The sequence below is a fragment of the Drosophila virilis genome, chromosome 2, assembly GCF_030788295.1.
Source record: "Drosophila virilis strain 15010-1051.87 chromosome 2, Dvir_AGI_RSII-ME, whole genome shotgun sequence".
Classification (NCBI taxonomy): domain Eukaryota; kingdom Metazoa; phylum Arthropoda; class Insecta; order Diptera; family Drosophilidae; genus Drosophila; species Drosophila virilis.
Genome location: NC_091544.1, coordinates 13,013,537 through 13,041,365, shown reverse-complemented (window position 1 = coordinate 13,041,365; position 27,829 = coordinate 13,013,537). Strand labels below are relative to the sequence as shown.

The 27,829-nt window shown below is 39.7% G+C and overlaps 1 protein-coding gene across 5 annotated transcripts; it reads right to left on the bottom strand.

Annotated features, from left to right (window-relative positions):
* Window positions 1–238: 238 nt before the first annotated feature.
* On the bottom strand, window positions 239–27,829 carry snu (ABC-type transporter snustorr). 5 transcript variants are annotated; one of them, XM_015171558.3, is made up of 11 exons: window positions 16,464–16,873; window positions 10,651–10,886; window positions 6,606–6,812; window positions 3,545–4,061; window positions 3,336–3,484; window positions 2,992–3,133; window positions 2,647–2,928; window positions 1,899–2,347; window positions 1,748–1,808; window positions 1,342–1,673; window positions 239–1,277 (listed from the first exon to the last, which is right to left on the bottom strand). In XM_015171558.3, the coding sequence occupies exons 2-11, from the start codon at window positions 10,662–10,664 to the stop codon at window positions 1,103–1,105; spliced, it is 2,328 nt and encodes a 775-aa protein (XP_015027044.1). In that variant the 5' UTR covers window positions 10,665–10,886; window positions 16,464–16,873; the 3' UTR covers window positions 239–1,102. The 5 variants fall into 5 exon arrangements, with proteins under 5 accessions (XP_015027044.1, XP_015027042.1, XP_002053985.1 ...); XM_015171556.3 differs by having other exon boundaries at window positions 2,992–3,097; window positions 16,464–16,872; XM_002053949.4 differs by lacking the exons at window positions 10,651–10,886; window positions 16,464–16,873 and adding an exon at window positions 27,177–27,829.

Genomic DNA, 27,829 nt, shown 5'->3' with positions numbered 1-27,829 from the left:
TGCTGTGTAACGACTACTGCGCAACTAAGCGCCAATTCAAATTTGAAATTACAAACTGCTTTGACTTTTTCTTAAGTTTTTCGCAATAAATGGCTTTAATGTTTGGATTTTATTCATTTTTATTATTTATACATAATTGCGTTCACATAATTAATGTTGCTTACATCAGAAGTATTTTGTGTTGTTCGTTTGTTTGTTGTTTTGTTCGTTGAGAAATATTTATGCCGCTTGCATAACATTTCCACAGAAATATATAACATTTATATTATCATTTAAGTAGTATAGTTAACATTAATGCATTTAATTACGTTTTAACTTAAAAAACTTAAACCCATACAAAAATGTTTTAAGCTACTTAATGTTACTAACAAACCCCACCAATATTATTTTTTTTTGTTTGATATTTTTTCTTGTTTCGCTTGTTTTCTGTTTATGTATACTTCTTGGGGCCCGCGCCCAAGTTGAATATGCGTGCAATATTAAAACAAAAAAAAAGTACAATCACAGTCCATTGAAAATATATAAAATTAGTTGTGTGCTTTTTGCCCGTTTTTTTATGCTTGTTTTTGTGTTTTTTTCTGTTTGTCTTTTTTCTATTTCTTTTTTTTTTAAGAAAATAAGTTCATGAAAGTTTCTTGCGAAAATATTCGACGCACCGAGACGTCACTAACTATTGGGGGCTCCATTGTTGGTTTTGCCGTGTGATAACGTTGCAGATTCTAAATATTTACAACAATTTATTTATGTACCTAAACCTTATGAATTAAACTACGAAAAATGTGCACAACTTAAATTAAGGAAAAGTTTGCAAGGAATGAAACATAGTAACAGAAGAAGAATAAGTTGCATGTGTGCTTAAATAATTTATGACATTTAGGCAGATTGAAAAGTGAAAAAGACAGTAAATAAAGCAGAGCTGAAAACACGCTAGAACCTCCGAATTTTTAAGAGGTGTGTTAAGTGTGTGAAGGTGAGGGCTTAGGGGAGAAGGGGCAGACAGGGATGACTACTAAAAGCGGCCTAGTCTAAACGCAAACTAATTAAGTTTGACGCATTTAAAGTTAGTTTTTCTAAAACTTAAGAGCCCCGCGCCCGGCGCATTCTAGCCGCGCTTAGAGCGCAGCACCAGCATCGTCAGCACCAGAAAGCCCAAAATCCAGGACAGCGTGCTCACATAGCCAATGTACACATCGGACTCGTATATCGCCCAGCCGCGCGTCAATATGGAGCGCAGTGAGGATGTGGCCAGCGTCAGCGGCAGGCACAACGAGATGTATCTAAATGGGGGGAGTGGAACGGTTAGAGCAAATGCTGTAGAGGATTAGAGCAGATTAGGCTTACCTCAGCACCACAGGCATGCCCTCAATCGGCCAAATAACGCCGGACAGCAGCAGTGTGGGATAGAAGGAACCCAGGGCCAGCTGTATGGCATTGCGTTCCAGTTCGCAAATGGAGGAGATGAGGAATCCAAAGCACATGCCGCACATGCCTTGGAGTAGCGTCAAAACAATTACCCAGAACAGTTCACCGTTGTTGGTCACGCCAAAGACGACCAGCATGAAGATGAGCACCAACGTTGTCTGACCGCACATGACCACAAACTGGGTGATGACGTGCGAGAAGAGAATCTCGCCGGGCGAGACGCCGGCAACCCAAGAGCGATCCAGCAGGCCCTAAGGAAAGAGTATATAAGCAATGGCAACCAGGTTGAGATGTTGTTCTTATTCTTGTTATTTGATTTGCCCACCTCAGTGCGTTCGATGATCAGCGCGGATGACGTCAATGCCACAGCCAAGAAGAAGACAATGCTATAAAATACATATATATACATGGAAGAATAAACAATATTGTCATGGAATACAATTAATATTAATGTGACCATGCAAATTGGCACTTACGTCAATATCACGCCAGGTGCAACGAAATCGGTAAAGGATGGATTCATTGTGCCATAGATGGGTTCCCTGAACTGTATGGGCACATCGCCCAATTTTGGATTGTTGCCGCACTGGCCGAGCAGGCCCATGGCAAAGTCACGATAGGCCAGCTGTATGTCACGATTGAGCATGACGCCGATTTGCTGATTGGACATGTCCAGCCACACCTTTACCTCGGACTGTTCAATGGTCTCGTCGTCTGAATCCCGGCCCAAGGCAGCGCGCGCCGTAAACGCATCCGTAAAGTTCTCCGTTATGTACACAGCGCCCCAAGCCTCACCCCGTCGCACCGCCGCCTTGGCGTCCTCTATATCCGTATAATACCTCTTCACCACGCTGGTGTTCAAATGATTCAAGTAGCGACAGCCCAGATTGGCAAAATGACAGCCATCCTCCCAGAAGCAGGTATCCTGCGGTGGGTAAACAAGCTTAATGAGCAAAGGAGTAGATGATATCTATTTATGTTTATAAGGCTCTTCCTTCTGAGGATTGATTGATTGACTGACGGCAAGGTTAAGGAAGCTGTATTTTTGACAGCACCTATATATAAGTAAAGACTTATTATATTAATAAAGACTTAGACCGTGCTTTGGCAAATTCCTCTCGCTAAGGAATTCTCTTCCAAATTCACTTCCGAATTTCGAAGCTAGCTAATTTGACCCGCTCAAAGCCTGTTTGTTTATTATTTCATATATGTTCGTGTACCCACCGTGTTGTTCATTTCGTTGTTGACAATGGCCAAATTGAGGCCCTGTGGATCGCGTCCAATGGCCAAACAGAAGAGTATAACCTGCATCACGGGCAGCGCAAAGATGAACAACATGACGCCCACGTTGCGCCACATGCGCAGCATATTCTTGGTCAGCAGAGCGCGTATCTTGCCCTTGGAGGTGACCTTGCACAGATCCGCAAAGCAATCCTGGCAGCTCTCCTCATCGTTGGGATTGTTCTGGCGCTTCGAAGGCGGTGGACTGTACGGTTCCTGGTTCAGCTGTTGAAAAGTGAAGAACTTGTTAGCGGGCAAATTGAGGGCATTATGGTGGGCCAAACAGACCGTGTAAATGGAGCCATTGCTATCGTTGATCAGCACCTCCTTGCTCTGATGGAAATTCAGACCCACGACGCCGCCCTCCTGACTGGAGCTGGGCTTATCCATCTTGCTGCCAAAGGCCATGGCATGCAACGAGATGTTGTTACTGTCATCGATATCAACACAAAATAACACATAGACACACACAGAGAGAGAGAGAGAGAGATGGTTGGTGGTACATAGATTGCAAGCATGCGAGTGTCAGGTCAAATGGAATCAAGAGATACATAGATTAGATGAGTGACGTTTACGGGTTTCAGTTACATATTAACTACGTGCAGCATGCAGAGCACAGAATCAACACTCACCTGAAATTCACATGGGTCACATCGCCCTTTTGGCTCTGGATGCGCGACAGCTTGAGAAAGACCTCCTCGAGGTTAATGCACTTGTACATGGACAGCAGCACACTGGGCGATTCCTCGGCCAGCAAGTGGCCAGAACGCATTAGACCAATCTAAGAGTAATCATCACATTAAGTTTCGCATGTGGATTGGCCTCGGCGGTTGCCACTTACCGTGTGCGCCTGGCGCGCCTCTTCGATATAATGGGTGGTTATGATCACCGTCTTTTGGCCCGCCTTGGTAATGTGCACCAAGTGATTCCAGATGCTCTGGCGCAGCAGCGGATCCACGCCCACCGTGGGCTCATCCAGAATCAACAGTTCTGGATCATGCATGAGAGCCACAGCAAAGCTGACGCGTCGCTGCTGGCCACCGCTTAGATTCTTCACGAGACGCTTCTCCGAGGGCAGATCGAGAAAATTGAGCAGAAACTGCAAGCGCTCCAATATCTCCTTGGTCTCCATGCCAAAGATCCAGCCAAAGTACATCATGGTCTCTTGTATAGAGAATTCGCCATACAGCGCAATCTCCTGCGGCATATAGCCCACACGCTTGCCGGGCACGCCCGAGCCGCGTGTGCCTGGCTTGCCGCCCAGCACAAAGATCTCGCCGGCATCCATACGGCGACGACCCACAATGCAGGAGAGCAGAGTGGTCTTGCCACAGCCGGAGGCACCCAGCAGGCCATAGCTGGGGGTGGATGCAAGAGTTTGTTGAGAGGTGAAAAAGGATTAGTAACGTGTACCCAGAGAGTAAAACGGGCATATTGGTTTGGTGAATAGTCCGACTGTCTTTATATAGTTTAACAAACTCTAGCCACATTTTCGTGAGCATTGAACCCAACACTATTCGACTTGATACTTCTTATATTTCTTTATATTCTTATATTCCCGTGTAAGTACGACAGCTAAGATATTTGCGGACAAGCCTTCGCAAAGCAGAAAAAAAGGTATTTCTTGTCCATTCCATGTCCATACATATATATATAGACTATATTTATTTTCTCTTCGAGCTAGCTTATAAAATATTCGACCCCTTTATTTTATTATGTTTTTCATGAACTGTGTACAAAGTTTTCTTATGATTGAGTTGATTTCAAATTGGGCAACATTGCATTGAATCAAGGTTTAATCAAAATTAGATTCAGGCTGGTAAAAACTCAGGTTGAAGAAGGAAACCAAAAGAAGGTACATTAGTTCAAGCCCTAAATCGAATCACTTCAACTATGTTATTACAAGCAAAATATTTTCAATAGTATAAACTAAAATTACGTATTGCCACGCCCACTAATAACCCCGGTCATCAGCTAAATATACACATGCACATCTGCCGAAGCTGTATGGCTAGAACAAAGTCGAACATATGCGGCAGCAAAAAATCTCTCTGAAAGCTGACGCAAAACATATGTGTGTTACGCCCACAAACTGAGAATGGTGCATTTAATAGCCCCAAACTGCAATGTCCAAAATGATTTTGTTTTTATTTTCTAGCCGTTGGCCAAGTTTCTTTCAAAACGCTTTTTGTGCGAGCTCGGCACAAAAATTAGATAAATCGAGAAATAAGTGCTGACGTGCACATACCTATATAGAAGCCATACCTATATGTCAGTAAAAGTCAGTGCAGGTGTGTGTGTGTGTGTGCATGGGTGTGTGAGGCTATTCGTGCCGTGTCAACGGCGATGTCAATGTTAATTTCAGCAGTTCAAGTTGAATTATTTCGAAATGTTCACCTTGAAAACGGAGACATGTTTTTCGCAGTCGGCTAAAAAATGCCGCAACCCGACTCCACCTTCTTTGCCAGACCCATAATCATCAGCAACAATAACAATAACAACACGATCATTACAATTAATATTATTGTTGTTATCGCTGTGTTATGGAGAACGCGTCTGTCGTCTATCATCTGGTTTTTGGTCTTTCGGCTTGCGGCCCTTGACAATATTTTTGCGGCACGTAGGTCGCACGTTTCGGCTTGTTATTGGATTTATTATTATAATTAACATGCTGCAGCATTTAACGAATCGAATTTTTGTGTGCGTTCACGAAAATGTCGGCGTCTCAGCTTTTAATTAACACAGCGACTTTGACACGACCCAAAACACAAATAAAAAATAGAAAAAACCATTAAGCTTCAGCTCTGGGGTTCACTGACTGACAACCTGACCTAGGTCAAGCCGAAATTGATCAAGTTAGTTTATATTAACATATAACCGTTATAGCATGTGGATTATATTTAAATACTGGGTCAAGCACAGAATTGAATGCAGTTAGGAAATTTGTGCTTTTTTTTTTCTATTTGTTTTTGTTTGCGCAATCATTTGTGGCTATAAGAATGCCGGGCAAACAGTCGTGCCAATGCCAAAGCTAAAATCCATAAAAACAATTTGCGATTTGAATTTTATGGCCGCTAAATGTTTGCCAAAAGATCTGGCAAATAGAGAGCGAGAAAGAGGGAGAGAGAGAGAGCGATAGAGAGCGGGTGAGCATTTAAATTGAATTTGGCATATAAATCGTTTTGTGGCCAATTTTGTGCGACTGTAAAGCACGCGAGTGTCTTTTAAATGTGAATAATTAATATGAATTGCTTGAATTGTGCATGCCCTTAGACCAAGTTTTCAGGCACTTTTAATAGCCAATTAACAAAGAAGTCTGTTGCTGCGGCATTGAGTCTTGCATAAGCCAAAGCTAAATCATCTTTTTTTTTTTACAGCTCTGACAACCCTAGGCCATAACGAGCGCATACGCGGTAAACACGTTTAATTTGCCGCAGCATCAATTTACAATGCAAAAATGTTGTTTCAATTACAAGACGCTTGAAACTAGTTACGCTTGTATTTAGATCGAACTGTGCGCACACTCAAACACACACACACACACTTATAGAAGCATAGTTAATTGCGGCTATTAAAGTTGGCGAGCAATCGGTTGACCTTTGATTAGGCCACACGGAAAATACGCGCTGGTTGTGCAATCGTAAACCTGCTACAAGGAAATTCGAATTAAAAACGAATTTAACATTGAATGTGGTTCTGTATGGCATTTACCCATATACCATATAAATAGTAACTAAAGCCGATATTGATGTCGCGTTAAGTGATATGTGTGAATTACTTTCGCCGTTTCCAATTGGTTGGCAGCTGTCAACATTTCACTTTTTTCGTTGAAATCTTGATTAGCATTGACTGCGCGCTGACATATCTGTCCATATGAAATTGATTGGAGTCTGTGTACTTACATTGTGCCCTTGGGCACTGTCATATTCAAATTGTTCAACACTTGATTAGCGTTCTTCTTCTTGCCATAGGCCTTAAAGGCATGTCGCACTGATACCGCCGCCTGTGTGTTCCTCGGCCCCGCCGCGGGCGCACCCCAAACGGTCACCGGATTCGGCTGTGTGCCACCATCGTTGTTTGTGGCCGTCATGACGGAGTCTGTGGAGACACTGTAAATAAAAAACGAGTATGTTAATAACTTGGCCAGTGACAACGCTGATAAACAGTAACGAAAGCACAGATAAGATATGTATACAAAAGTAAAATAGATTCACATCAAGTTTGTTGCCTAAGTCATTCGTTTTAGAATCGTGCACAGCTTTAAACATTTCCTGTTGACCCACTCTCATGTGCAGCCGGTTGACTGTCATTAATACACATAACCAGCGATTATGCTGTGCTCGAGAATGATACACCAAGCGATACCCTCTACTGATATCAACTTTTTTATATATGACATATAAAATTAATTTTATATAAAAAGCTGATGTATTGATAAATAAGTGACGTTATATATATCTTAACATTTTTATAATTGGCAAAGTTTGTTTGTTAAGAAAAAAAATAAAAAAAAAAATACTTAAAAAATTAACTTCCACAGCTTTTATAATTTTCAAGATTAGCAAGCATATGCTTATCATGCCCAATCGGAGTATTTTTTTACGTACAGGGTATATAAACTATGTCAGCATCACATTGCAAAAACATAACGCAAACGACTTATGTGGCCAACAACAAAAGCAGCTTGGCAACACTTTTCTTTTCAATGCATAGTTTGACCAAGCCATTTGGTAGTCACACACACACACACTCACACACACACATACACATAGAGACATACACAAACACACACTATGCTGTGCAGAGAAGAGTCTTACTCAACGTTTCTTTTTTCTGCCAACAAACTTTGGCGTGCAAGTGAATGCCTCCAAGTGGTTAAAGCCGCACTGGCTTAGCCCGGTCTGGTCTGGTCTGGTCTGCTTGATTGCCCAACAGCGACAGCAGCAGTTGGTCAGCCGTTAGTCAAATACATGTATCCATACTTATGCAAAATGCATTCGCATTTGTATTTGCATTTTCATTTGACGCGTCGATTGTGCAATTGCAATGCAAATACGCTGCCAACTGCTTAATTGAGTTAGCGCAGCGGCCGGCGCATGCCCAAAACTGCACTGAGACCATATAACGGCAGCAGAGAGTGCCTCATTTGGGTCAAGGTTAGCTGCACCGTGGGCCATGTAGATGAATTTCTTTGGCAGAAAGTGTGACTAATTGACTGACAAACACATGCAAACACACTAACATGCTTTTCATAAAATTTATACCTAATAAAAGTTCGGGCTTTTAAGTCGTTAATAAAATGCAAGTCATAACCGAAATATATAAATAAATAAATGTATTTAAGGCATATCGAATTTAATGGGAAATTAGTTCAAGGTCATTGACTGAACGCTGGCAGCGTCAACGTGAATATCTCGATAAAAAATATATATATATATCTTCGCTTGCTTTTGGGCTAATAGATTGCGACTACCCGCCAGCATATAAATAAATATTTTAAGCAGCCAATCAGACAGCAAAATGTTTGCATTTCGTATAAGCTGAGAGCTGCGAATAAGAGAATGAGCGACTGACTGTGATTGCCCAACAGCTGGTGGCTGCGGTGAGTGCCAGGCAAACATCCTCAATAGCAAAGCCTATCGGATAATAATATTTGCATATTGCGGCCGGGCGGGGCAACTGTTTAAGCTCTGGACAAATTAATTCTGTAAATGAAACGCATTTCAGGAATGTCATGCTGCAACAGCAGCAGCAACAACAACTAACACAACTAACAAGCAGCAAGTCGTTGACGAAATCTATTTCAAGTTCGTTGCTTGAGTCTTTCGATTTGCGTTTAGTGTGTGTGTGCCTGTCTATTATTGAGTTAGTCAGAGCCAACAAATGTGTGTGCGTAAATTGCGTAAATTTCTGTGTGCCTTTATACGTGTGCACTGTGTATGTGTGCGTGTGTGTGTGTGCACAGTCAACAATGGACAAGGTCAGGCCAAGTAGTTTTTTATAATGACAACAGGCCAACATCTTTTTTAGTTTTTTTTTAGTTTTTTTGGGTGCGCTTGACATTTATGGCTGGAAATTTGAGCGTTTTTTTTTGTTTGTTGTTGCTATTTGTGCATGCTTATTGATAATTTAATTAGCTATTAGAGCGCTATTAAGCTGCATACACATACACACATGCACGCCTATTAACAAAATATGCATGGTTATTTGTGTTGTTTTCGGGTGACAAAATAAAATTACGAAACGCCGTGAGAAACGTCATAAGATTAGCCCATAAAATAAACTTTTTTGTGGGCGCATGTGTGCGAAGGCGGGCAACTAATCTATTTCTTGAAATACACAACAAATAACGTAATATTTATCTGAGCAATTTGTAAAAACAAAATTTGTGTGCAACTAAAAAGTAGAAAATCTCTTTAGACTTAATGTCAAATAAAATTTGCAAGCAGTTAAACAACTCTCGCGCTGACAGTTTGTAATTATAACATGGTCAAAAGGTCCCCACATCCACGTGCTAATGAGCTCATCTCCCAGCCAGGCAACACTAGACAATCTTCTCGCAAGCTATTTTGTGGAACTCTTTTGGTAAAGCCCCGAGTCAGAGCACTGAGTCAGCAGCCAGGAAATGTGTTATGCCAGCCGAGTGATGAATTTATTTTGTTTATTTCGACAATCAGCCATAATGCACTTACATAAGCCTTAGCTGCAATTGCATTTGCGGCAACAACAGCAACAGGATGAGAATGATTGATCTATCTAATCATATGTAATTAAATTAATGCGAGGCACGCAATCTAAACAAGCCCAGACGCTTTTAAGACGCATCTCAGTCGCAGCTAGCACTCTCTTTCGCTTACTCTCGCTCTCTCTGTCTCTCTCTCTCTCGCGCTCGGAGCTGGGCGTTCGTCACGCCTGGATGCGCTGCATGATGGGCATATAAATTAAAATGCTTAACCCTCAAGGAATGTATATGCGTACATATATATATTCTTAGCCTGCGCACGTCGGGGAATTCCAAGATAACAACAAGACACTTCAGAAATTTCCATTCAAATATGCAAATTTGGAGACAAACAATAAAAACAGGAACTGTACGAAACTCAGCAAGAAAGATATTCGAAAAAATACTCGACTTACAGATACATTGTCTGAGTACACAGCACAGGGTATCTGCTAGTCGCATGCCTGTTCAAAGCACATTTTGTTTGTCGACTTTTAATATTCATATTTTATTTTAGCGTATGGCATTCAAATGATTAAGTTCTGTTCAAATATTGTTTTCAACGGAAGTCAATATATCAATAAATTGAAGCTGGCAAAATCGCATGAAGATGCTGACAAATGAGACATTGATATGGAAGCATTATGCAATAGGCCATCGAGTATGAGTATTTGACACAATTACAAACTTGTTCGCCCTGCGCAAAAATGCGGTCGGACTTTTCGCTTGACGCAGCGCGCAAATATGCAAAAGACAGATACACACACACACACACACACACACACACATGCGCACAAAAAGCTGCGCGAAGGGCGAAGCGTAGGAAAAGTCAAATCACAAGCTATAGGCGAGAGATCCCACAGAGCAAGAGCTGCACAGATTATGCAATATTTATGGGGCGACAAAGTGCAAAAGCAACAGCAGGAAGACTAAGTGACTGACTGATTGACTGACTGACGGACCGACTGACTGACTGACTGACTGACTGACTGATTGACTTGGTGCAAAGGAAGCCTGCGCGGCAAGCAATCGAGTTGTTTTTTGATTAAAAAACCCAACTTCAACTGGGTCAACATCAGTGGGTCAAAAATTGTGTTTGTTGCTTTTGTTTTATTTTGTGGGCTTCACATTTTGATTGCAATTAACAATTTTTGCCTGTTGTTGTAGCTGTTATTGTTATTTAAGTTATTTCTTTTTACATTTTGTATTTTTGAACTTTTACTTACGTTGATATCAGCATTTTGTTGTGTGTTTGTTGTTGCGCCGCCTGCGGTGGGTGTTTGCTTTGATTATGTTTAGCTTTATTTGGCTTTTGTTTAGCTATTTAAATGCTAGTTACACTGCCTTTTAACCCAACCAAAAAAATACGCACACACAATAACCTAAACGTTACTCGTAACTGTGCGTTGCGGCCAATCTTTCGCAATGTTCAAGTGTAGTTTGACGTTTTATGCCCACATTGCTGAAATGTACATAAATAAATATATAGACAATGATCATGTTAAGAGCATACATTATTGTTTCACTTATGCATGCCTCTGTATCTGGAGTTTGACGAGCTTTAAACACACTTTCTTGCTTGCATCACAACAGCGCATCGACACGAATCGAACAATATGACACATGATGAATAAAATGAAGGCACTTCAACTGTTTGTATACTCTTAATTAGAAAATGGTCATGGAATTTGAAACAACCAGGCCTACCTTACCGGTTCGAACCGGGAATAACAATTGTTTTCTGACAAAGCAGCTCGTAACTTAAGTCGAGTTTGTAACCCAAATAACAGCGGAAAAATATGATTAATAAATTCATTTGAATATTAAAAAATATTGCAAAATTTTTTTGGTGCTGACAACGTTTAAGAAAATCTATTAATAAACCATTTCACCATAAATAAAATAAACTTAACTAATTCATTTGAAATTCTAGAAAAGAAAGCGAAGCAAACTGCGAATTGAAACTTGGGTTCATATTTGTCTCAACTAACCTGACGGCTAATCTTGGGCTTAAGTCGATAATTTTCCTAGTTAAACGCTAGTTTATCTATATGAAATCGTAATCTTAGCCACAGAATAGCGCATTTAAGACTCGACCTTATCACATCGGCATTGCGGTTGAGCTTTTATTATTTTCGTCTACCGTTAATGCTAAGTCATGCTAAGTCATAGTATATTGAATCATGACTATAGACTACGATCATTAATATGGCCAGCGCAATGGCTATAATCGCACAATTCAAATGCATATCAATACGAAGTCCAAAAGCCGCTAGCCACAACAATAACAATAATAACATCAATTGTGACAAAAGTAACATTGACGCCTTTTATTGTATATTTTGCAAATTTGTCCGTAAACACTTGACTAATGTCACACAAATAATTCTTTTGGCAGCAGTTGGCTTTTGTTTTCAGCCTGAGCTTAGCTATTGCCAGTGCAGCGAGAATTGTTTTCCGCACTGAATGCAAACGGAAAGTTTTTATTTATGCGTCAGCGAATGTTAAAATCAAGTATTTCAACACTTTAAACGATATAGTCGCACTTTTTGCTGCACTTTGACGCATGACGCACTTGCACAAGTGGCCAACAACAACAACAACATTAAGTGGCCACAATTGGGTTCAATGAATCTGCGGCACAAATAAACAAACCACAACAACCTGCATTTTGGTCATATCAACTGGCCATACACATACACACACACACTCACACACACACACGCACACACACACACATTCAATTCAATAGATTTAACTGGTTGCAACTAGAAAAATATAAAAACTACTTTAAAACTAGCAAGAAATGATATGAATGTCTGCCATATGCAGTTTAACGAAGCACAACTACACTTTAATAACACAAATTTGTTAATAAATGTGTTTTTCCTTTACATCTAATACGCAGTTTATTTCAATTTATTTTATCGTAGTTAAAAGCAGTATAAGCTCTATTTATTAGGTACAATTTTTTTAAAATTTATCTTGACCTTACAAAAATTTTACCTTTTTTCTTTCACTGCAGTAAGAAACGATTTAAGCATTGTCATTCCTATTTTAATTCATTTTTTAGATATCTTTTTAATGGTTAGCGAGCTTTAATTAGTAAAATAGTACTGTCATAGAATAAATAAATAACAAACACATATTTAAAATGTTTTAAGCACTGTTTAGGACTATGTAAAAAGGCGCCTGACTCCATATATTATTTATCCTCACAATGAAATATGAATAAAATAAATGACAATTGGAAAAACCAAAACGAAATAAAAAGCTTTTGCCTGTACGCAAAAATGTTTGAAGAACGTCCACAGTTTCAAAGCGTTCAGTCTGAGCAGAATAAACAATAAAAAAGCAGAGCCTATATGCCTATATACCGTATCGAACCAGCAATACCCTCGGTTAGGGTATAAAAATGCAATTGCCAAACATTGGGCAATATCAAGCAGGCGGGTAATCGGAGCAGTTGCCTGTTTTATAAATGGCCAATGCGCATACACACACACACACACACCCAATAAATACATAGGTATATACTATATTATTTTCAGTTTTCAATTTTTATTGTGTATTTTAGTTTTCAACGAGGCAATTGCCAAACTTCGAACGATCTGTGCGCGTACCGGAAAATCCCAAATGGATTTTAATGAATTTTGCTGCCTAAATAATTCAAATGGCCCAACAGCCCAATAATTTAACTGACGCATGTTCTGTGTGCGTGACATTAAAAATTAAAGAAAAAAAAAACAAGTAAATAGCCGCTGGGCTAGGCATGTGACAGTCATTAAAGTGGCCTTAAAGGCAGGCAGGGTATGCTGGCCTGTGGTTATGGCCAAATGGTCTTAGAACTGCCTTGGCCATAAGCGCCTGAGCAGGCGAACAATACTTTCGCTCTCTGTGGGACTCTGCGGGTTTTCCATGGCGTTTTCATTTTCGATTTGTTTGTTTTTCCGATGACATAATTTCAGGCACGTCTTGAGCTGTGCAGCTGTGTGCGACACAGTTTTGTGTCTGCAACGCCTGCCACTTCTTCGGCTGCGGCTATGGCTTTTGCTTGTTGCTGCAACTTGCAAACCAGTTGAGCTTAATTTACTCGTACCTGAGTTTAGTTGCTGTTGCTGTTGTGGCAACTGGTTATGTGGCCTGTCTATAGACGTTTTCTTGGCACACCCGCACCAACAAGAAACAACAACAACAAAAACAACATCAGCTGTTTATTGCCATCCTTAGATAATCTCTTGGTAGCGCTTTATGGCCAAGAATTTGGCAATCAAGCTCACCAGCTGGCCTAAACTATTATTTAGACGACTTATTTGTTTGTTTAGCACTCAGAGAACTGCAAGTGGCAGAGTCAAGCTAGCGTTAAACCAGTCTATGGCTTGCTTTGGTTTAATAACACAATTGCGACTGCTTCGTTGAAAGAGATTGTACAATTGCCACAATTAATAATTAATTAACTTAATAACCATTTGCCGTTGCATAAGTGAACGCTGAAAGAAAAGACAAGAAACAAGAAAAACTATTTAATTTCCAAGTACACGAGAACGACAGCAACTGTTCCACGTGGTCATGAAATGTACAATTAAATAATTAATGTACTGAGAAAAAAGTGAGTGCACAACTCTTTAAAGGCTTTTTTTCAATATTGATTGATCTAGCAGCGTACACTGATTATGCGGACAGTTCAATGGCATTAAAACAACCAATATCTATTTTGCTGCCTTGTCATCGGGTGCCTACTCATTAGGGGCTGGAGTTCAAGCCCAGGTGACAGGCTTTCAAATTACAAGCGATCAGTAGGCAACGACAACGCGTGTTTAATTGAACCATTAGAGGCAGTCATTAAATGGCCAAGCTACCAGTTTTGCTTTCAGCCAGAAATAATGTAACGCGCTCATTTTAGATGCAGCTATCTAAATGTATTCGTTAAATATCTCTAGACGATTATGAAAGTCAACTGCTAACCGTGTGTAATTGGTTTAATAAACGCTTAATCGAAACAACTAGAACAATGTGTTTTGCATAACACCTTTGATTTTTTGCTTTATAAAATATGACAATTACCTTGGATTTAAATAAAACGTCGCAAAGCAACAAAAGAAATCATCTAGATTCAGATACAATTTGCATTATACTAGTTTTATGAATGCTCCCTTGAACCAAGCCGCGCGCGTGATAAACACACAACAAAGAGCAAAAGAAACAGCAGCAAAGAAAAATTAAAAAAAAAAAAAGACAAGCACAAGAAGAAGACGAAGAAGAAGAAGAAGAAAAAACCCAAGCCGAAAATACCAGTTCAAGTTGAAGCTTTTCAGCGCTGCACAGTTCGGAAATGCACAGAGCGAATGTGGAAAGAAAACCTTGACAACAAATTTTCAGGGCCTCCCTCGAGGAAGGTCGTTGGGTGCACAAAATGCGACAATGAATGCAGTTGAATATTTATTTCAAGAGACAAACACGATGATATTAACGTGATTACTGTTGCCTACTGCTCGATCTGTACCAGTATCTGTATCCATATATATTCCATCTCCCAGTGTGTGTGTGTGTGTGTGTATGTGCTGAATATGCGAAAAAGTCATAACACCCATTTAGACTGAACTTTGCTCACAATTTGTAAGCAACACGGCTCAAACATACGTCAAGCGACTTATAGTCGGGCTTACGGAGGAGCGTGGAGCGTATCTTTTAGCTGCAATGCCGGCCTCCCCGTTGCTCGTGCAAATTGCTGTTGACCTCTTGCCCAGTGCAGTCATCGTCGCCATAGTTGTTAATTATAGCCAATTAGAAACGACCTGGAAACTCGGCTCAACGCTGAGCGCTGATTTCCAGCCAGTGTTCGGTAATGCATTGATCTTTATTTAATAATGATAACTGCATTGAAGCATTTAATCACTATATCATTAGTTAAATAAATATGTATATGCATTGAGTGTTAACTGGTCTTTAGTTAGAAATCAATTAAAATATCGAATATGGATTAACGATATTTAACGGTGCTCACAGCCAGACTTAATCACTAAGCAGTAATCATTGAAAGCAACTTTGAACTTTCCATGTGCTGGTATTTAAGCTCTCTAATGAATGTACTTAATGATATGCCAGAATAATTATATGCATTGACTATCTATATCTAGCCTAAAATTAAATAAGGAAATCATTAAAGCTCATTTAAAGCTTTAAATATTTGTATTGAATTATCTCAAAAGCACATAAAATATAAGATCTGTTTATCAAAATATGTGTCTAGAATCTGTTTTACCAAAAATCTAATATTACGATTTCATTTGCAATTTACAATAACAATTTACAAAATATTCAAAATTAAAGATAGTTTTAAGCTTTAACTTCATTATTTTTTTAGATGAAAATAATTATTGTCAAAATCTATTGAAACCCAATATAAAAACCCTATCTTGAATCTCTAGAATCTGTATAGAAAATATTTTAATAAAATCGTTTAGAGGCCCATATGAAGCATATGTAAGTGCCAATCCTAATCCCATCTCGGACTCGGATATAATTGCGAATATTCTAACAGCGTTTTTTTTTGGCTTGGGCAGCGGCAAAAAGCTGTACATTTGTATGCGCAGCGTTGGGGCTGACGAGCGTTTGCACATTTTAAATAAACAGTAGCCATAGCCGTAGCAGGAGCTTAAAGAGGGGGCGTGGCGGGGCTACAGTCACGTTGGCGAGTATGTTTTCATGTTATTTTTTTTGTTGTTGCTTATTTTTGTTGTTTTTTTTTTTTTTTTGATGATGTGGACAATGATGGAGGGCCTGACAAAGACGCACAAAGTAATTGTTGTTGACTCGAAGAGACAACAAAGCGGCGGACATTTGTTTTACAGAGAATATTTATGGTATTATTAATATTCTTATTATTATACTTTATACTCATATTTCAGTTGTTGTGCCTGAGCTGGGCTAATGATGTTTGCGCAATGATTTCCTGCAACATATAGCACTTGAGGTGCCAAACTCGTCAAACTCCAAATCTTAAAGCTAGCAATTGTTGATTTAGCAAATTTACACTTACAGTGCGTTCTTAAGACGTTTCCTGTCCGCTGCTCCGTATGCGTTGGTGTGCGTGTGTGTGTGTGTGTGTGTGTGTGTGTAGGAAAGAGTCGTTAAGTGTCGTCAACAGTGCAAATATTTGCAAAAGCTGTTGCTAGGCGTGTGCGTTGTTCTTCTTGTTGTTGTAATCCACTAATTGGCTGTTGATTGCTCTCGCACAACAGAAGACTTAGGACACAAACTTCAATCTAGCTGTATGCACATATATGTGTTGATTTTGATATATATTTATATCAGCACTTTGTTATCGTTATCGCTCTTAAAGTTGTCACTAGTTATCGCGGCGTATGGCAGGGCGGAGGAGCGAGTTCGTAGACGCGTGTGTTTCGCTTTAAGCTGCGACTAAGACTGACTTCAAGTCGTTGCCCAAGCTGAGAGCTGAGCTGCGCTGATGCTCTACGACGACGACGTCGACGTCAACTTCGCTGCTAGCTTTGCACTTTACACTTTGTCAGCGAGAGAGATTAACAGTGAGTGGATGAGCAAGTGAGTGAGAGACAGAAAGAGAGCTGCTGCACTGCTGCACGTGCGTGTGTTGCTGTCTCGCTGCTGCTGGAAATACAACTGAAAGCTAAGCCACACAGCAGTCAAAGCACCTGTGCGAGCAGCGCCGCCAAAAGCGCTCAAAGAAACACTCAATTTGAGCTGTGCTTTGTGGAAAGAGCGCGTGACGTCTGGCGCTTTTTGAGCGTCTTTTGCTGAAAAGTTTGTTGCCTTCGTTTGTTGCTCCTTTGCGCAGCGGCAGAGGTAGCAGCAGCTCGTTCACCTTCAACGCATTCAGCATGCGTGCACGCTTTAAGGGCAAAGCACAAAAGGGCTTCTCGCTGCCGCTGCAGTTGGGTTTTTCGACGTCGTTGTTGTGACGTTGACGTTGACGTCGTGCCGCGCTTATGTAAGTCGGCGACCTTCAGGCTGTCGCTTTACGCGCTGTGCATAAAACAATGCGCGGCTTCTTCTTCTTGTGAGCAACCAGAATTGCAACAGCAACAGCCACAGTAACAGCCGCTCACCATTCACACGCTCTCCGCAAATTGCATCATCTGTTGAAATACCAGCCAGATTCTGTCTCTGTCAACAGGCTCAAAATGAAGCCGGAAAGAAGCAAGTAGGCGCATTTGAATTCACAGCTGATTCAAGCAAATGGCCGAAAGCATGGCGGCTATGGCAAACATTAAAAACAATAGCGAAGTAGCAATAATCACTTATAAATTGTTTAATTTGCTTTTAATGCCAAATATGCGTGCGCATTAAGAAGTCACAGACGCAGTCAAAGACACGTTAACGAGTTTGGCATTTTTTGCGCGTGGTCAAGGCAATATTTAATGCTTTAATTGTAATAATTAAAGTGGCAAAGAATCGGCTCGAGAATTGACGAATGATGGACGGGCGTGCAGACGTCCCATAGATAAACCGCAAAAATCAATAACAAAAAACAAAACAACAACAACAAAAACAACAATAGCAGCAGCGCAGCAGCAGCGCAGCAACAAAATCAATTTGAAACTGTGTATTGCACAATTTCAATGTCATGCATATGTTAACAGTTTGAGGGCCTCACTTAGGGCGTTCCAGCTCGGATACATGTGAAAGAGACGAAGAAGACAAATACGAATAACAAGAAAGAGCAACAGCTATGCATGTGAAGCGTAACGAAGTCGAAATGCTCTTCCAGTGCAACTTGTTGAGGCAAAAAGTTCATAAAGTAACAGTTATGTGTGAGGTATTAGATTTATTTGCGGGAGACATGCTTTATGAAGCAATTTATCAATCTTAATATTATTATTAAACAGTTTTTTTTTTGTTGCTTATTTTCTCTGTTTTTTGTAAGGTAAGACTTTGACTAAGGCCATTTTTTTTGGATTGGTCTTACTAAAAACAAATTGTTTTTGTCCCGATATAATAATTTATTTCAGTTGCACTTAGTTATTTATTTTCAATTATAATACAAATTATATTATTAATAATTATATTTTGCCAAAAAAAAATGCATATATATTTTAAAGAGATTATTCGCACCCATAAAAATACTTTTTCTATTTATTGCCTCAGTTTAATATTATTTTAAAATATAACAATACGTTAAATGAAATTTGTAGTCTGATATATTTTTAAAAAAAATAGCTAATCGATTGCAGCCAGCTCTTAAGTCTGTTTTGGGTTACAAATCTATCGACCATATCAAAATGCCCCATGCTATCGCCTGCACATAACTAAACCAGCCGGGCGACATTTGCGCAACGCTGACATTGAAAATGCCCAACTGCCCATCACAGTGGGTGTTTGTTGGTCAAATGTGCCATCAAATTGAATGTTGTAACAAAGCGCGCATGAAATTGAAATTGACATTTTTGATTTTCTGTTTTTTTTCGCTTTTTTTTTAAATCGAATAGGCGACAGTGCAAAAAGTTTGGCTCTGAACTAAAAAAAAAACATGAGCATTTTTTTACACATGGGTTTCTTTTAAAGCGGCAATTAATTGGCAAGGTTTTACGTTCATATATATAATATAATTTATATGCATATATTGGCTGATATTATAAGAGCAAGTCAGCTGCATATATCAATATTTTTGAGGCAGGCGCCATTTTTGTGCTCTTCCTGCATGCATTACGCATACGCCGCGTGCAACATATGTTTTTTTTTTTTTGGATGGCGCTTAAATACAGTTTTGTGTGTAAACATCCTCGTTGCGCTGGCCCAGTAATTGCTGTCAAATAAAAATGTAATTCACAAAACATATACCCACACAATAAACATAAACAAAACTGCGTAAGTCGTTTGCAGCGCACTTGACATCAATTTCTCAGCTGTCAGCGTGCTAATGAGCCCTGCAATGTGATTTCCAGCCTGGCCGGGCCGGGCCTTGCCTGGCCTGCCAGCACTCCATCATCGCTGGCAGATTTTGTAATGCCCAGATTCATGAATCACAGCGGCCTACTCCAATTTCCATAGCCGGCTCGAGCATTAACTTAGTCTAAAGCTAATTTGCATTGGCACACAGCTTGTATTTTGTGCCAGCTCGCATATTGTTTCAATTTGTGCAGTTGAAGCCGCTTCGTTCAAGCCCCACTCACCACTCCTCACTAAAACGCTGCAGCACTCACTCTTCAGTCTCTTGTAAAAACCTTCAACATGGCAACATGGACCTGGCTTAAAAACGTTGCTTTTTGCCTTTTACATAGCGCAACTTTCGTAAACTTTGCTTTAGTTTAAATTAAGCTGAAACACCCACACGCTAAGCCCGAGCATGCATTAATTGTGTGCCACAACGAATCTGAGATACCCTAACTCTAGGAAGCAACTCAATCACGCTTGTAGTGAAAAGGAGCACAGGCTTCAGTCTCCGACTTGGATGTGTTTGATGCATCCTGTGGCCGCAATTACGAAAATATTATACAATATTTAATTCGCACTAAAAATAAAGTTTAGCATTAACTAAAACCTAATTAATTGGTACAAAAATTACTTGATAGTAAGAGACTGGCCGCAAACACTCTCTTATTTATATTTAATTTACATTTATATTTAATTATTTATAAATGGTTGACAAAACGATAGATTTCCTAAATTGCTTTTTATCAAGAAAATTCATATTAAATATATTCTATAATAAAGCTAATAGCTGATGTTAATTGAGGGATGAGCTGGGGCGGGAGTGTAGACATGTTGCCCAAAATAATATACTTAACAAAAAAAGAATATGTATTGGTTTATAGCTTTGGCAGAGCAATTGGCTAAGCAATTTCCAGCGAAGCGAGCTACACGAAAAGTTTGCAATTTTCTAACTCTTTGATTCAATTTTAGTTGTTTCTTTGTTTTCTGTTGTCTGTTTGTCTGTCTGTCTGTATTGTCCGTTTGCTCGTCCGCCTCTTAAGCTTTTCTGGCAAGTCATGCAGCGACGGCTACGGCTGCGGCTGCGCCTTGAACAAGTTTGTTGACTTCTCCGCTGGACAGTGCAACAACTTACAGAAAAAAGGCAGAAGAAACAACAGCAGCAGCAACAACAACAACAACAAAAACGGCGAGAAACAACGCAAATGGCAAACAGCTAAAAGAAATTTGGTTGACAATATTTTGGTTTTTGCCCATGGCATCAATTTAACAACAACTCAACGCAGGCTTCGCTCTGCTTGTAACTGTTTCAGCATTTGACTTTACGAGCTTTTCAAATGTACATTTTTTTTTTTACTTCATCGAATTTATGGCCAGTCCGCCGGAGAGACGAACTAGCCAAGACCATGCCCATTCATTCATGTAAACAATTTCATTTCAGTTTCGTTGCGAGTGCTGTAAATAAAACGAGCACAAGGTCGCATCAGAGAGAGAGACGAAGAGAGAGATAGAGGGTGAGAGAGAGAGAGAGAGCGCAGGTGAAACATAAATACGTTGAGGAAGACGCTGGAAAACTGTCTCAATTTCAAACTGTGCAACTGCTGCAGCAGCATCAGCAGCGGCAGCTTGGCAAATTAATTGCATTTAAGGCGGCAATTTCAATCTAAAGTCGGCTCATAAAGCGCTTAACGCAATTCCATTTGCGATAAGTTTTCCCTTTCGCTTTGAAACTCGTTTTCTCGCTGTGTCCTAATCACCTATTTCTTCTTTTATGCCTTTTGCGTTCGCATTTTTTTTTCATTATTGAATTTGCCAGCAGTTGGCCAAAAAGCTTTTAGCGGCTATAAAGCTTTCGATTGGGCCAACATATATGGCTCGACTCCGCACGACACAGCGTAAACATTGCAAACAGTTATATTATTTCAGTCTTATAACTAAGCTGCTAGTTAAAAGATGCCAGGCAGTTTATCCGCCTGCCAATTTGAGCAATGCTTGCAATTAAATGTATAATGAAACGAAATGAAAATTAACATGAGCTTTGCAATGAGCTTGAGTACGCTTCAAGACTGAAAACTGAAGCACGACTTGACGCTCATCGCTAGCGTGCGAGCGGCGTTCTCTGGCCAAAAAGCTTTTAGCAAATATACAACTTGTGATTATTTCTGTCTTATATCTAATAGCTGCCAGCAGAAAGTTACCAGGCAGTTTATTCGCCTGTCCTTTTGAGCAGTGTTTGCATTTTAAAGCGGGAAAATTGCATACTTATAATGAATCAAGACACGGTTGAAGTATATATCAAATAAGCGAACCTGCAAATTAACATGAACTTTGCAATGAGCTTGGACTTGCTGCAAGACTGAAAGCTCAAACACGACTTAAAGCCCATCGCTAGCATGCGAGCTGCGCTCTCCGGTCCGGTTGAGCTAGTTGTTGTTGCTGTTGTGATTTCTTGCCTGTTGTGGCAGCTGTTGTTGCTTGCCAAATATTATGCAATTCATGAGGCATAGCCCGAGTTGTGTTTGTGCTGCCGATGCAGTGCTTTAAGCCATCCAGCCAAATGCAAAAGAGCAGCAGACGCAAGCAGCTTAATTTATTACAATTTGCGTCTGTCGCATAAAAGCCACACGCGCACTAAGGAAATTGCAATAATTTGTTGTAGTTTTTTTTTTTAAGTATATCTGCCTTTTTATCTCTGGCTCGGTCCATTTGAAATACGTATTTAACTTGACGCTAGCCCAAACTCGTCGAGTCTGGGCCAAAGGTTCGACTTCACACGACCACACACACGCCCCAAATGTGTCAAGGTCTTCTGTAAAATTCGACTGGCAAATGAGCAAAAGATATCGCCACACAACCAGCCGAGCGGCCAGACCAGAGACCCAAATGTGGAGCTAGTGGAGCGTAGTCACAATTCGCCCAACATTTCGGCCACTGGCTCCAGTAATTGGGCGAGGGAAAACTTTGGCGCACAATGCGCGGCATTTGAGTCTGAATTTCGTTGGTGTTGCCAAAATTGTTTAATAAAACATAGTTGATTGAGCGCCTTGTGCAAGCGCCTCTTTTGCTTTTTTTCAAACAAATTTAAGCCAATTAGCGTACCAAGCGAATTGCCGTTAATGCCACAAGTAAATAAACCCAAATAGACGCAAAATAGTGCGGGAGGCGACGGTTAGGGGTTGGACTTAAGACAATACATGGGCTTCTTGCACTCAGTGAAAGTACTCAAAAATGTTGCCAAAAATGTGCCATGAAGTAGAGAAACTTTTCAGGTAGGTTTGGGAATGAAAATATGAACAATGGATCAATAACACGCTTCAAACCTAGAGTTTTATATTCTTATATATATATATATATATATTAATGTCCTGAGTACAAATGCTTAAAGGTTTAAATTTAATATTTTTAGCTATATATTTGTATAATTTGGAAATTATTTGAAATTAGGTACGAATTTTACTTAAAATATGTAAAACTTGATTCGCGTCCAAAATTTGAATTTTTTATAAATTAATAAAGTATGAATAGGCTTGTTTTAAGACCTTTCTCTTTCTGTCTCTTTATTATTATTAAGTATTCATTTACAAATATATTTATAATAAATATATATATTACATTTTCTTGGCCATAATTACATGGAACCTCAAATGGATTGTTCATCCTTTGCATGCAAAAGAAATGTTGCATATTTTATTGTGACAAGCTCGTAAAGAATGACATAAGAAATGCCTGAAAAAGCTACGTGATTGAGTTCATTTAGAGTTCCCGGTAATACAAGTGCACAATCCAAAGCTTAGCCTCAATGTGGACAAAGGTTGTGCGCAACGTAAATCATATATGGCCGAGAATTTCGACAGGTGCGTGCGCTGAGGGTTATCCGACCTGGTCAATGGCCGTTTAACTTACTGGCGCTCATTTCCGACTCATTTCTATGGTCCTAAAAGGCAATAAATGCTTGTCTCTCGCGGCGGCCTAATGGCTCACGGGCCAAAATGTACATATTGGCCACTTTTAATTTCCAGAAAATGGTTGCTGAAATGTTCTCAAATGTTCTGTTGTGGAAAGGCGCAATATACGTTTTGAGTGCTATTTTTAATGTTCATATTGTTGTTGTTAGCAGATTAATGTAATTTGCTTTAATATCGCTTGTCGACTGTGATCTTTGGAGCCCATTAAAGCCGAGTGGCGTTAACGCACAAGCACACACACACACACACACACACACACACATTTATATAGCATATTGCCACCATATGCTACTGTTTGTGTGTGAGTGTGTGTTGAATTAAATTTAAACTTTAGTTTAGTCAAGTTAAAAGCAAAGCTTTGCCCAGTTTAAGTCTGTCCGAAGTCAAAGCGCCATCTGTTGTTTGTTGCCTGCAAGCTACAGCACAGCTTTCGTACAACGGCAGCCGCGCTAAAGCTAACTGCTATGAAACGCGCTGCCAACCTGTTTGTTTAGCGCTAAATTTAAATGGAAACATGAAATTTGCAATTGTATCTATGTTGCACACACAAAAACTAGCTATATTATATGCACATCTGCTGCAACGTAATAGCAGTTATCATTAACAGCTTGTAATTCCCATATTCTATACCCTGTCATATAATGCTTTTGGTATTTTAATTGCCCTGGCAATTAGAAGTGACATTGAGAAAAACAGTTTTAGTGCATTTGTGTCTGCGGGGGCGTGACCCGCATCAACAAAAACAAAGTCGAACAAGCGCAGTAATTAGGAGCACGCCATGTCTGTATGTGTCTCTGGGTTGTTAATAGGCGAGTCCAACTTATCGGACAAGCCAAAAACGATTTCCCAATGCAGCCGCCGGTTAACTGGTTTATGCGGAAATGAAGCCGTGATTTGTTGACAATCGTCTAATGAGTGCCGCCCAAAAAAACACACAAAATCAAACAACAATAAAAACCGTTTAAACACACGCCACAATCGATAAAGCGGCCATAGCCCCGACCTACAGTCAATCCAAAATGTTGTAAGCAAGTCCCCATTTATTTTGGGCTTTCTCATCAAAAGTTGATAAAGTATTGTTATGTCATGCATTAAAAAAAAAACTATATTAATGGCAATTTTATTAGGGCGCCTGATTTGCATAAATATCTGAGCCCAGCTTGGCAGATCGCCGCAATTGTATTGAATCATGGTCAAGTGTTATTTATACCCTGATCCCAATAGGAATGGGTTAAAGGGTATACTGGTTTAACGCAAATGTATGTCACAGGCAGAAGATAGCATCTTCCACACCATTAAGTATATCTATTCTTGATCAGCATCAATAGCCGAGTCGATGAAAAGTTGCCCGGCTTTCAAGTAATCGATAAGAATCAACTACAAGATCCTGTTTTTATTTGAGCGAGCGTCCCCAAAGATAAAGCATCTTTAATTTTGCGGCATTTGCAAGGGGTAAAAGAAAGTTCAGGGTATCATCCAGTCGAGCCCTATAGCTTGCTGTTGGCAGAAGAAGGCTTAGGGTATTTTCTAGTCAACTTTTGCACACATTGGTTTTTTTTTCGCACATTTTTGTGGCTGCCGGATGCGGCGCTCATGCGCTCATGTTAATAATGGTCGTTCGTTGTGCATAAAAGCCTCATTATTTATTGTTATTTATTGTGATTAGCGCAGCGCAGTGAAATTATTGAAATTTGCAATTAGACAAATTAAAATGTCTAACACTTAAATTCAGGCAGACGGCCCTGGGTTCTATTTAAAGGCTCGCCAGCTTGTGGCTCAAGTCGTGCGTTAAAGCACTCGCTAAAATAGCTGTTGCCACATACATGCTCACACACATGCACATACATATGTGCTGAATGAATAGGTATACAAATGCTCGCACTTGTAACTTGTATTTATATAATTGCAAATTTTACCGTCAATTTTTGTTGCTTAGCCTAAGTGCAATTAAAACGCGAAGCTTAAATAGCATGACGTGTACAAAATTGTTTTGTATTCAGTTATTATATTATTTTTGCAGACATCGCATAAGAAACGAATTGCGAAATGCATGCATTAAGTTGCACGAGGACATTGCCTCAACGCAACCGCGCTGCATGCCAGGTGAGTCCCCCCCACCCATCCACAACCAATTAGAACATCAAATTGAATAGGTAAATCGAGTTGGGAAAATACCTGAACTTTTGTACATTTTAGTGGCTTATTGGCTGGATGTGCACGTCAGCGTCAATTATCGGCATCGAAAGGTGTGAACGCAGCAGATGAACTGATGTCATCAGACGAACAACTCATACTAATCACTTATTTGCGCTGCACTTGAGATCGACTCAGCCACGTTTTGAAGAGAAACTCTTTATAAAAGTATCTGGATCTGCAGTTAAGTGTGTCAGCAAAGGCACAATTAGAGCAGGCTCACAAGCACTTGATGAAAATGATGTATGTGAATCAAATATTCATGTTATTTTTGTGTATTATTTATTATATTTTTTATATACTTACAGCTTTTTTATATTTTATATGGCCAGAATTAACACATTAAACTGAGATTTAAATCTACCCCTCATCGTTTTTATTAACAATAAAATGTTATTAACCCTGAGGAGGGGGTTCTTTTTGAAAACCCTTATTGCTTATCAAGACATCTTAAGACATCTTTTTTTATTAGGATAATTTGACCAAACTCGGGACTTATTTATTTCATTATAATCCTCAAAATCTTATCAATATCGGACCACTATATCATATAGCTGCTTTAGAAAATAGTAGGATCATATTCTAAGCAAAATGTTCTGTTTTCAAAGCATTATCGAGCTGGACTAGGGCATTTTTCATATCTGCAAAAGGACAGTAACTATAAGGGCATAAAATCTTTGGCGTGCCGAGGATAACTTTACTTTCTCTCAGATCATGTAATGAATCTAACTCTTACCGTCAAATGTAATTGTCTAAATTGGCAGATAAATTAAAAATGTAATAGTTATTCTATTTCAAATAAACTTAAATATTCAGCTTAAATCGAAAAATAATAATTTTGGTAAACATGTCAAATTGACAATCCACATATGCGTACGCTCTTATGAAGTGAATAATCTGTTAGACTCGTTTTTTAAATTACTGGAATCCTTAGGTAAAACATACACCACAAATATATTTAAATCTATTCTTCATAATATTAATAAATTATAGTACTTTACTTCCACGCACAAATGAGACAGGCAGCATTGTATCTTAATTGTGGCTCTCGAGTGAGAATCTTACTGTTAATTAAAGCAAAACTCGAACTTAACCTTCGCAATTATTATTAACTTTTCAATGTATATTTATTAATTCATATATTCCAAGGAATAGTCTGGTATGCCGCTTTTAAAGGCAGCACAGTCTTGAGGTTTCATTTGCAATTCATTATTTCTGCCAACTAGAGAATTGTGTCTCAATTATGTCTATTGTGCACAATATCTGTACAATTTTCGAAAGACAACAGCAATGGGCAATTGATTAAGTCGGAAACGAGTTGGAAATCAACAAACCAAGAAATTAACATTTGATTCTTGAGTCGAGCACGTGCTCAAAGTCAACCGCTTTTGTTGTTGCCTCTGCCAGAGATAAACAAAAGACTGGACCAAAGCAAGAGACCCGAGAGGCCTGAGAGTAGAATCCATTTGTTAGCCATGTCATAGACATTCTTAATGTGGCTTTACTTTGTTGTGCTGCTTCGCCTGGCAATTAAATTGGTTTTGCATTGAGTTCCGTTTTGGGGTTTTAGCCTTGTTGCTGTTGCTGTTGTAACTTGTTGGCCATTAAGATGGCACTTGAGATTATGAACAGCAGTAACAGAAACAACAACACCTAGTGAGCACTATTAACTACATATGACTCACATGGCACTCGGATCCGACCAGCTGAAATGACGTTTTATCCTTTCGAAATCCATGGCCGGCTGCTGCTGTGGTTGTTGCTGCTGTTGTTGCTGCTGGCTCAAGGTTGCCTCTTTCTTGGGCGCCATTATGGATGCTGGCTCTCTGGCTGCACGCGCGCTTAAGGAGCCGGAGCCGGCTCTTTGTCAATGGCTGCTGGTGGCGAATGCTACTAGAAATAGTTGCACAACGGGTTTTTGCCTCTGCTTTGATCGTCTTTATTTCAATCTTTATCTATACACACTTTTGTTTCGTTTATTATGCTGAGATTCGCACGCGTTTGCAGAATGCAGAAAGAAACAAAAGACTTAGGCGACGAACTTTATATACAAACGAAGCGTGTTGTTGCGTCTAAAGTTGTTGTTGCTGCTTTTTGTTGTCAACCGTTTACGTTTCTATTGCCTAACTACTTCTGACAGCAGCGGCTCAAACAGCTGTCTTGGGCACGAGGCGTTGACGCGGACGAACACAAAACAAGCCGGATGATTACGAAGTCAACGACGACGACGATGCTCAACAGCGTGAAGGCAACGGCAACGGCAGCGACAGGCAAATCACGTAATTGGGTTTATAACTTAACTTATAAAGCGCGCGTATTACACGTTTATTTATTATTA